Below are 12,447 nucleotides of genomic sequence, written 5' to 3' on the forward strand. Positions count from 1 at the left end.
GTCTGAAAGGCTTTGTGAATAACTTTTAAGAGAAAACTCCAATCTAAAATCTTTAAGTGCGATTTAGGAGTAGCCTACTCCTAGTAGTAAGATAAAAGCCTTTGTGAATAGCCTACGGCCCCAGTTATTCATCATCTTCCGTCCTTGTGTAGCGCACGCATTCTGAGACCTGTCACTCATCATCTTAAGGGAGGTGTTTGGAATCATGCCCGCGTTACAATCATCAGCCAATCAGCCAATCAAGGTGGTCACGCTTGCCCATTTACCCAAATTAATGGTCGAATATTACTGATGATCATTGTTATTTAAGAACATGTGCGTAGGGTACCAAAAACATCTTGCTCGTAAAAAAGCATCATAAGGCACATTCTGACGGGCCTGTTATTTACTGTAGGCTGCGCAAATCACATGCCTTTATTTTGGGCAAGCCTGCATTCATTCATTCATTCAACCTTTATTTATTCTCGGAGGGTCATTGAGGGAAGCCCTCATTTTCAATGAAGCCGAAATTACAGAAGCGAAGCAAAGCGCTCCACAAACAAGACAACATTCGAGGCCTTCTGTTGAAGAATTTTATATAAAGCCTGCGCTGACAGTAATCCTCCTGCCCCTGATAGGCCTACCACAGCTGTGGATAGTGTGGAATGTTCAAGTAATAACACAATCCAATGTGTGTCTCAATTGTCCCCCGCTGACCACCTCACACATTTCTCTAGATTTTGCAACGAACTTACATGACACAATGCCATAAAATATGCCAGTTTTAGGACACAGAATAATGTTTGTAATGATACCAGGTAGGCCAGGTATTGTCGAAGGTGCATGGTGAAGTGAAATTCTTACTTTGAAAAACAAACATTTGCCGATATCATCGCCGATCATCAGAATTTTGCAATAGATTCTGTGTTCTGGACTGCAGGCAACTTGTTAAGCCAGTGGTTATCAAACTTTTATTTCATTCCCCACTTTGATCAAGGGGCATGACTGATGATAGTGGAGATAACGTGTTATCCCGAGGCTTTTGCAAGTCAGCATCTTCGACGGTAGTCTATTAAAAATAAGTTTTCGATGTCCCAAACGGAGAGCCATACTTTATTGTTTTTAACCATCTCTATGCTACTCACAAAAATGTAGGCATGGGGACATGATGAAGTAGGTTATCCAACTGTCGTGTGTTAAATTATTGTGATTACGAGCCAGTGGTTTTCAAACATTATGCGTGACTCGGACATCTAACTAAATGCAACAGGCTCATATCGTCCTCGCATTCGCAAAATGAGGACCAGTGTTTTGTCAAATTGCAAATAGCTATTCGTTTTAACTATTTTTTTATGATAGTAGCCTATACAAAAAGCACTTCATACTATCTTAATATTGGAATATGGGGAGGGAAGTGGCGCGTCTGCAGTCAGCCAAATATTAATGTAATTCTGCGGCATAAAGCAGATGTAACTGTTTATCGTACAGAAAAATAAAAATGACATGTCAAGCAGTCAATTGACTACATTGCAGTCAAGAAGTAGGGCAAATTAATTTACGAAACCAAAACGTGGGTCATAGTTGTCTAAGCCTCTATTGCGTAGCCTGTTAAAAACGTCGCCAGATAGTATTAAATCGGCAACAACATTGTTTTCTGCAGAAGCCTACCCAAGGCTACAGATTAATTCTGAACAGTTATTTCTCTACTGGCTCAATTATCACACCACTGTTTTGATTTGCGTAGTTGCGTTAACCCCAACACTGACAATAATGTAGACAGCAAATTTCGATTTCGATTTTCGTGTAGTCAAGCCTTAAGCCATACCCAAGTAGCCTAAATCGAGGTAATGTTTAATTATGCATGATTTATTTTGTTATTGAATTCGTAGGCTGGGATTACTCTCGGCAACAATTATATAAGGGACGGCAGGCAGAGCGATGTACAGTGGCAGAGCGACGCACAGTGGCTGAAAGTGGTACTAAAGCTTCACGCAGCTTCACGCCGCGTAATGCGCGAATGAAGTGGTCATTTGAAAGCGATGCCCACTGTACAATACATTTAAATGTCCCTCATAATGAAAGTGAACGGGAATGTCAATGTAGTGTCAGTTTAGTCATCACTGATCACAATTAAATTAGGAGACATTCAAAATATGGCAAACTAGAATTATGAAATTTATATATATATATATATTATATATGTGTGTGTGTGTGTGTTCAACATGCATCTTACTCTTTTATCTTCTAATTAAATTGCTTTTAATTCTCATTAATAGTTTTGAGGTAAATGCCTGATGTATGATTGATATGAATTTGATTTACTTGTTTCATTTTTATTTTTGTAATATCCACCCCTCATATACTGCACCTCACAGCTAGACACTTTAATGATAACATTTCTTCTGTGTTCACTCGTATCAGGTGAGTTTGTGCACACCCAGTGAGAACACTCCCACAGAAAGTCTGGCACGGCTGGTCAGCATGGTGTTTCAGTGGTTTCACTCCACGGCTTATATGATGGATGATGAAGTGGGGAGTCTGGTGGAGAAGCTCAAGCCCCAGTTTGTCACCAAGTGGTTGAAGACCGTGTGTGATGTGCGCTTTGATGTGATGGTCATGTGCCTGCTTCCCAAACCAGTGGAATTTGCAAGGGTGAGGTCACAATCTATTATATTCATCCTTTTTCCTTTAGACCAGTGGTCCCCAAACTACGGCCCACGGGCCGGATACGGCCCGCCACCTCATTTTGGGTGGCCCCCCAAAACATGTCTGTGTATAGCATCTGGCCCGCACGGGAGTACGACATGTCAAACTATAACCTCCGTTATTTCCCCCATTCATTCTCTATGGTGAGTCTTAACAGTACACGTGTAATACTCTTTTTGTCCACTAGTGGTTGTTTTGGCGCTGTTTCGCGCTTACCATCGAAAACGGAATGAAATGTAGGCCTATACCTGCAAACAATGTAAGAGGCCTATGCTGACTGCATCAGTGCTCAAAGTATTCTAAAAGTTTATCAATTAATTGGTAATAACTAACTAACTTCTATTCAAGTCATATTTCTGGGACTTATTCACTCGTTCAAATGTTCATCCAAATTCACAAAGTTCTCATCAGGTGAGTGAAAGTTAGAATGGTGGTCATTCCAGATGTTTTTGCCAGCATTTCATAAAACTCTCATAGTTTGAGAACTTTAAATTATTTGTAGGATATTGCTTGTTCACAACTTGAGCTGTGTATGCAAAGACACAGAGTTCAGAGTTCACACATTTTAAATAAAATATACTTTTGGGACTCCCTGCTAATACTTTTTAAAACAATGGTATTAAATTGCAGTAGCCTATGATTAAATGTAATGGAATATTCAACTAAGGTAGACTGTTGTTGTTCACAGCACTAAGCTATTTATGTTTACTGATATACTCTGAGTCTCTGGCCCTCTCTTAGAGCCAGGCATAGTGAGCTGGCCCTCGGAAGAAAAAGTTTGGGGACCACTGCTTTAGACATTTGAATTCATGAAGAAATGTTTGTCATGATGTAAAGGACCAAGAGAACATATGGGGGCCTAATTTGGACTGATTATTTGGTTTGTTGATCATACTGAAGAGTATGGTTTAAGTGCTTTTGGCTACTTTGATGTCAGAATAAATGATCAGACCCCAGTGCATGGTTCAAAAGGGTTGTGTTTACGTTTATTAATTAATCATGGGTGTGTTTTGGGCATAACATCCAGTAAACAAACGAGAGCACCTTCTCTCATTGTCCCCTTTAAAAGCCAGGAGTGGTTTAACCAGGGTTGGGTAGGGTTCTGAAAATCTTTACTCAAGTAAAAGTACAATTACTCCTTTCAAAAATGGCTAAAAGTAAATGTTCCCATCTGAGAAATTTGCTCAAGTAAAAGTAAAAAAGTACTTTGTTAATAAATTGCTCAAGGAACAAGCTACTTTTTTTTTTATTTTTTACATTTTTGTATTTTTGATGGCCCTTTGAAGGGATACAAAAGTTTCCTTTACACCTGTTTGCTTTTCTCCTCCTCTGTAGGCTAATCATATAAGCAAACATATTTTAACAGCCCAATTCAAATATATTTTATTTAATATACTTTAATATTATTTGACACACTTCTGTAAGCTATCTTGTCATAGCCAGATTAAGCATTAAGTGGCTACGGATTGAAAAGCAGTCCTTCCATTCCATTGCCAGCTGATGCTTTGCATTGCTAGAAGTCTGGTTATAACTTCACCATACAGACAATGTAACCTAAAACAATGCCTGTATAATGGGTACACTGCAAAAAATGAAATCTAACCAAGTGTTAATAATCTTCTATTAAGTTCAAATAATCTATTTGGTATTGTTTTTAGTATGAAAAGACTTACCTAGTGCTCTCCCGTAAGATCATTTTGACTTAATTTAAGAAGACCTTGACTTACTTTTAAGGTGTCTTATCAAGACAAATTTACTCAATGCACCGGCAGACAAATTTGCTTGTTTTTAGGACAAATTTGCTTAACGCACTGGCAGACAAATTTGCTTGTTTTCAGGATGAGATGTCTTAAAATAAGTCAAACTTTTCTTAAATTAAGTCAAATGATTTCATGAGAAAGGGCTAAGTAAGTCTCTTTATACTGAAAACAATACCAACTAGTTTTTTTTATCTTGATATAAGATTAATAACACTTGGTTAGATTGTGTTAGATAAGCAGTTTTTGCAGTGTAGACTTATATTTAGGCTCTAGCCTAGTCATGTCCATTTGGACAGAGTGACAGAGTAGGCTAGGGTATCTCTTGTTCTCAGCCGACCGTCTCTGTTATGTCCTTTACTGACATCATTGAGGCTACATTAACAAATGCTAGGTTTTTCTAACTTGTGTGCTCGATTTCCATTGTATTTGCTTTGCTTGTGCATGAAGTTGTTGGCCTACTTTTCTTGTCCAATGCGATTGTTGAACGATCCTGGCCAGAAATGAATATAGGTGAAAGTATCCGTGTCATGTCATACCTAGTTTCGTTGCTACTCTGGCAGTCTCACCAGAAAACGCAGCAACTGGCAGGACAGCATTGCCTTAACTGAGCTGTAGAACATCTACTTCCGTGTAGTAGGCTACAACATGGTCTCAGTCTGCATAGGCCAGTCATTACTTTTATAATCGCAGGGCAACATAACAATGCATTCTGAAGCCCTGTTTCTTTTCTCCCATGCCGTTGTGCACCGAGGGAGGGGTGCGCTTTTCTTTTCTCTTTATGACGTTGGCGCTGGAGTTGCTCAGTGTCCTCCTCAACTTTGCGCTTTTTTCATATTTCTAGTGTTATTCTCACATGTATTGGAAACGTGTCAAGTGCTAATCAAGTATGACAGACAGGCGCTACTGGATATAAGACTTAATTTGACATGCAAACACTTCTTGGGACTTTCACTCGGATGGTTACCAAAGTTGTTTACTTGGCTGTTTACCTTGGTTAACTGGGAAAAGAGGGAGACGAGCCAGGGTCTTGGTGAAATTAAGAAAGTGACAGCTCTGTCCTCCGCTTCCTAGCATTCTCCTCTAACGTACAGTCACTCGATAACAAACTGGATGAATTCAGAGCCAGGCTGGCGTTACAACAGGAAATTAAGAACTGCAATTAATTTGTCGTTACTGAGACATGGCTGGACCCTTCAATATCAGACTCTGCCATCCTACCCGAGGGCCTCTCCATTCATCGACAGGACAGAACTACTGACTCGGGGGGGGGGGGGGGGGGAAACAGAGGAGGTGGCGTGTGCATCCTAATCAACAAGCTGTGGTGTGTGGATGTGCAAACGTCATCGTCGGGGTGCTCTCCTGACCTCGAACATCTAATGGTCAAGTGCAGGCCCTTTTATCTACCCAGGGAATTCTCTGCAATTTGTTGTGTGTGTATGTGTGTGTGTATATATATATATATATATATATATATATATATATATATATATATATATATATATATATATATGTGTATATACTGTGTATATATATATATATATATATATATATATATATGTGTGTATATATATATATATATATATATATATATATATATACACAGAACTTGATAATACCAATCATTATCCTAAGACAGATCTATTTATTAGTGGTAATTCTGAACTGGCAGAGTTAGAGGTCTCAGAACTAGACAGAACTTAGGTTAGAATCTTCATTTTCACACAGCACAGCTTAGGTCTAACAGCACAGAGTTTCACAGATGTCACAGCACAGGTATGATTCAAATGTATGCATGCTTCATATAGTTGTCGGCATAGTCCTCCTGCAACAATATAATACTCAGAATGTCTCAGTGTAGATCTCAGATTTATGTCTCAGTAAGGTATGTGCAGATATGTATAGGGACAGCCGTGGCCTACTGGTTAGCGCTTCGGACCTGTAACTTGTTGTTGCAGGCAGCTCACTGCGCCGGGATTAGTGTGTGCTTCACCTCTGTGTGTTCACTGTGTGCTGAGTGTGTTTCACTAATTCACGGATTGGGATAAATGCAGAGACCAAATTTCCCTCACGGGATCAAAAGAGTGTGTGTGTGTATATATATATATATATATATATATATATATATATATACACAGATATGTTGATATGGTCACATGTTTTTAGGAATTAATGTAAGTGTTAATGTCAGCGACGGTTGGTTGGCAGGATGTGCACACAAACAGGCACACACGTAATGTAATACACGATCACTGGTCTGCTCTGGACTGGAACCTAAAAGACAAAAGCAAACAAGTTAGTTATACCAAAAACAAGGAATGTGTACAATTGTTTAATGCAACTTAGATATTTAAGTGAGGTTGTTGCACCATAAATCTGTAATGGCCGTTAATTATACTAGCCTATAGTATTTCATTGCAAACAAAGAAACATTTTGTGTTTTCTTCATTTCAGTTTAAGGATAGTTGATGGCCAAACAGTTTAAAGTAAACAGCTTATAACACTTTGTAGGCAAAGGGAGTGTTGCTGTTGATAATCATAAACTGAGTCTTAAAGAAGCCCTATGCAGGTCTGGTTATTCCTTTGCTGTTTCTGGGTTTTCGCCTGATTTGGCCTAGCATTTTCCACGACATAGCTCCCCCTGCAGCTTCGGTAGCAAGTGACTGCTACACTAAACCCCCACTACCTAGCGAGCTAGCCATCAAGAAACCAAGCTAAACACATATAGGGCTCACAATAAAACGGTCGAGGAACCACATTGTTCAAGAGACTATCAAACCACATTACAAAAACGAAGTTCACTCAAGGGTAGGCTATTTACAATTTCAACAATTTCCGTTTTGCAGTCTTCTTAGAAACTACAATCTGACTACATTTTCGAGGCGCGATTGGATACCTCCGCTGAGTCACATTCGGATGTGTTCGGACCGCGACCAGAAAGTTGCATATTCGTTTTTTTCCGCAGAGAAGCACTAGGGGGAGACGAAGCACCCACCAAACGACCCAAAAAGTGTTGTAGAACCATCAAAATGACTCCCAACCTGCATAATTAAGGTCATTTTTGCTAAAATTGTTGCATAGGGCTTCTTTAAGGATGGACCATTCTGATATTAAGTAGCCTATAACCAACTACACTATACTGTAGCTTATACAGCTTGCTAGGTCTGTCATCTACATTTTTTTCTACAGATTACGATGTAGGCCTACTCTAGGATGTAGGCTACTACAACTGGGAAGCTTGATTCGTGTGTCAGGCTACACTTTCATTTATAGGCCAGAATAATGCAGACATGAGTAACTGTTAACATAGGCCAAGTAAACATACTCCGTAGGCTATGTTGACAACACAAACGTTATACCTCAACTTCTGTAGTCTGTTTTAACAATACTTTGGTCATATGGTCCGTTTCCAAACAGTATGGCTTTCATCAGGTCCCTTTCCACAGGTGTATTTAATCAAGAGCCAGATGGTATCCGTATAATATGATCCGTACTTTATCTCGATAACGTAAACGTTAGTTAAAACGCAGCTGGTTAGTGAGCAAATGTAACGTTAACGCTAACGTCAGTGCTTAGCTGGGAGCAACGGTAGCTTTGATTGTCGTTAGCTAATGTTATCGAAACCTACAGCTAACCAGTTACTTACGACATATTAACGTTGATTAGGTGGGTTTCCTTACATAATAGGGTAGCTATATCGTAAACGTGCTAATTACCAACTATTTCATTTGAAAATTCTAAAACAACAATGTTTTTTAATACTTTTAAAATAACATTTGCTAAATTAGGGTTTCTCAACGGGGGCAGTACCGCCTGGGGGGCGTTCGTACAACCTAGGGGGGCACTGGGAACGTGTTTTTTTTTTTTTTTTTTTTTTTTACTTTCATGGTCTTCACATATTTTTGGTGAAAAAATAGGCTACCTGAAATAAATAGGCTATTTTCATTCATGGGTTTCTAACCCCTCTACCGTCCCAGCTACATTTTACTGTTTATCTTCATTTCCAGAGGGATAGAAGTCACAGACTTATCAGTAAATGATATAAATATGTCTGATCATCATTGTGTATCTTTTAATATTGTACTACATACTCCAAAAATTCATCCCGAAATTGCAATCAAATCGCGACTCTTGGACATTAGAGCAGAACAGCAGTTCATAGCTCTTATAGACTCCATAAATTTAGATATTTTACATCATACCATTGATCAAATGGTAGAGGCTCTTAATCGTGAATTAGGCGCTCTGCTTGACAGAGTGGCACCCTTAAAGACTAAAAAAGGCCCTGTAGCAAACTGACACCTTGGATGAACGAAAATATCCATGATCTAAAAAGATCATGTAGGAAAGCTGAGAGAACATGGAGAAAAACTAAGTTACAGGTTCACCGTGCCATTCTAAAAGAAAAAATTGCAAATTATAATAGAGCTATTCGGAATGAGAGGAGGAACCACTTCTCTAAGGTAATTGCTGAAAACAGTGGAAACTCTAGGGTGTTGTTCTCTACCATTGATAGGCTATTGCATCAAACACCTTTTGATACACTCAGTCAGGCATCCTCTCTAAGATGCGAAGAATTTGCAGACTTCTTCAAAAACAAAGTCATTTCTATAAGGGAGGCTATTGGTAACACAAGTAATATGTTTGATAGTACACCCAAAAACAGCCCCCCAAAATTAAGGTCCTTTAGCACTATTACTCAATCTGAGCTTGGTAAAATTATAACTCAAACCGGCTCCTCAACATGTGTTTTAGATCCAATCCCTACTACATTCCTCAAAAAAGTATATGATGGCTTAGCTCCCTTTTTTCTCAAGGTAATAAATACCTCATTAGAAACAGGTATATTTCCAACTGCTTTTAAAACCGCTGTTGTGAAACCTTTACTTAAAAAGTCAAATCTTGACCATACCAATCTGAGCAACTACAGGCCTATATCAAATCTATCGTTTTTGAGCAAAGTACTTGACAAAGTTGTTTGTAATCAGTTAAATACCTTCCTCAACGAAAACAGTATCCTTGAAAAATTCCCATCAGGTTTTAGATCAAATCACAGCACAGAAACGGCTCTAGTAAAAATAGTCAATGATCTCAGACTAGCTACCGACTCAAACAAAGTCTCAATCCTTATTCTTCTGGATTTGAGTGCGGCATTTGACACCATTGATCATAGCATCCTAATTCACCGCCTTGCGAAGTGGGTGGGTCTCTCTGATAATGCTCTAAGCTGGTTTCAAACCTACATTACTGGCAGAGATTTTTATATCAGTCTAGGAGATCATGTATCTGAAAAACATGACTTGCCTTTTGGTGTGGCCCAGGGGAGCTGCCTTGGTCCCCTGCTATTTTCTCTATATATGCTTCCATTGGGAAACGTCATAAGTCAACATAATGTAAACTTCCACAGCTACGCAGATGATACCCAATTGTATCTTTCTGTGGAGCCAACTAACCCAGATGGCCTTTGCTCCCTCACTGCATGCCTAACCTCCATTAATCAGTGGATGAGCAAAAACTTTTTGAAACTAAATGATGACAAAACAGAGGTACTTCTGGTTGGACCAAAACTAAAGCGAGATATTATTCTTAGTAATCTGGGGAACTTGGCACACCAGGTCAAACCAAAAGTAACAAGCCTCGGTGTCATCTTAGATGCAGAGTTAAGTTTTAAGCCCCATATCAGTAAAGTTACTCAGACAGCCTATTTCCACTTGAGAAACATTGCCAAAGTGCGGCCCTTTTTAACTCAACAAGATGCAGAAAAACTAATTCACGCCTTTATCACTAGCAGGTTAGACTACTGCAATGCACTTTTCACTGGTCTTCCCAAAAAACATCTAAAGAAATTGGCACTCATACAGAACTCTGTGGCTAGACTTTTAACTAAGACTAAGAAGAGAGAACACATCACCCCTGTGTTGGCTGAACTGCACTGGCTCCCTATTTCCTATAGAATTGATTTTAAGGTTATGTTAATTACTTACAAAGCTCTGAATGGCATAGCACCTTCATATATCTCTGAGCTTTTAATCAACCACAAAGGAAACTTAGATCATCCAATTCTAATCTTTTAATCGTACCCAAAGTCCTCCACAAACAAAGTGGAGAAGCTGCGTTTATCCATTATGCCCCCAAACTATGGAACACCCTGCCTCTGTACATCAAGCAGGCGAGTTCAGTAAATATTTTTAAAAAAGATCTGAAAACATACCTGTACAGGAAAGCTTTTAGTTAACTCATGTTATCCTGTAGACTACATTTTCAGATTATTCTACATCTGCTACTATTGGAGGGCGCAGCCAGCCAGAAGCAGATGGGCTCCCCCTATTAAGTCAGGTTCTGCTCAAGGTTTCTTCCTGGAATATGGGAGTTTTTCCTTGCCACAGTTGCCATATGGCGTGCTTGTGGGGGGTAAGAGGGTTAAGGCTGCCAGTCTTATGACGTCATTTTCTATATTTTTGATATGTTGCTGAGTATATCATAAACAGCAAAGAAAAGTGATTGATAATGACTGACTGACTATTATTGTGTTACATGCTTCAAATGTAAAGCACTTTGAGCTGCATTCTGTGTATGAAAGGTGCTATACAAATAAAGCTTTATTATTATTATTATTATTATTATTATTATTATTATTATCTATGCTCAGTGGTCATACAGTGCAGTTCGGGCCTGCACACGCCCGGACTCATGTCCCCCAGCCCCAGCTATCGTCATCTCTATAGTAACACCGATAAACATAACCCAAGTTTGCGGCTTAACAGTTTAATAACCAATAAAAATGTACACAATTCACTGTCACGTCTTCATCTTTAATAAAACAACACAAACGAACATGGCGGATAGCAAGAAAAAGTGCCGACAGTACAATGCAAATTACATCAATTTTTAATTTATTTTTTTTTACCCAACCAGTCTCCTATTGCTTCTAACAGTGGGCTACATTTTTACATTACATTTTTACATACATTTTTTCTAACAGTGGGCTACATAATTATTTTTTTAATTGGGGGTGGGGGTGGGCGCCAGAGGATCGAAGTAAGGTCAGGGGGTGTTTGCTCAAAAAAGGTTGAGAACCACTGTGCTAAATGAACCTTACATTTTGCAGTAGCCATAGGTGTGTAGATTTGAACAAAATCTAGTTTGGTTCTTACCGGGGCTTTTACTGCCTGAAATATCCGATTTTGTTTACCACACTCGGAGTTTAGTGCTGGGCTGGTAGTTACTTATTCCCAACCTTTCTCACAGCACATCAACGGTTAGCCCGAGAATTCTCGTCAGCAATTAAAAATTCCACTGGAGCTTTGTACACGCAGCCTTACAACACTGTTTACAGCTCTTCGAGTCACGATAAAATTAAATTTTTGGTACATAGCTAATTTAGATAAACTTATGGTGTGGGTGCTTGGATTTCTTTAGGAATCCGCCGTCTTGGTTTGTATATAAATGAATATTAGGTGACACATACACGGAAGAGGTTGGACATATGGTAATATGAGGTTGGTAATATGTGAAGTTCCGATACTAACTTTAACTATTCCCCTAACGTTAGAACTACCGTAACGTTATAACGTTAGTTTGGCTATTTGTGACATTTCATACATAGCCTATAGTATAGAGTGCTACATAACATAATGTTTGACGACATAAATGAGTTAAATACCAAAAATCGGACCACTTAACAGTGATAATAGTCCATTGCATTTACATGCAATGCAATTACAAAAGAGCTCAAACACTGTTTGATTGAAGAAATCAAAATTGTCCAAGATCTCAGAAAAGCGCTAAAGCATAAGATCAAGTTTGCCAGGCTTAAGTACAAGAACAAAATGGAGGAGAGGTTCACCAGGGGAGATGTGAGGGATGCCTGGAAGTGTCTTAACACCATGATGGGCTGGATCTGGCCTTTGCAGAGGAAATGAATACTTTCAATGCCAGGTTCAACAATGCAGATCCTGCTAAGGGTTGGATCCCACACAACATGAGCCATTGCTCTGAATCCATC

At 39.0% G+C, this 12,447-nt stretch overlaps 1 protein-coding gene across 6 annotated transcripts in view; it reads left to right on the forward strand.

Annotated features, from left to right (window-relative positions):
* LOC121709816 (protein unc-79 homolog) overlaps positions 1-12,447 on the forward strand; it is a 311,977-nt gene that overhangs the window by 95,982 nt on the left and 203,548 nt on the right. For all 6 annotated transcript variants that reach the window (XM_042093431.1, XM_042093433.1, XM_042093432.1 and 3 more), the window contains exon 14: positions 2,401-2,631. In XM_042093431.1, the coding sequence (XP_041949365.1) occupies positions 2,401-2,631 (231 nt within the window). The remainder of the gene's footprint in view (positions 1-2,400; positions 2,632-12,447) is intronic.

The sequence above is a fragment of the Alosa sapidissima genome, chromosome 5 (assembly GCF_018492685.1).
Source record: "Alosa sapidissima isolate fAloSap1 chromosome 5, fAloSap1.pri, whole genome shotgun sequence".
NCBI lineage: Eukaryota > Metazoa > Chordata > Actinopteri > Clupeiformes > Clupeidae > Alosa > Alosa sapidissima.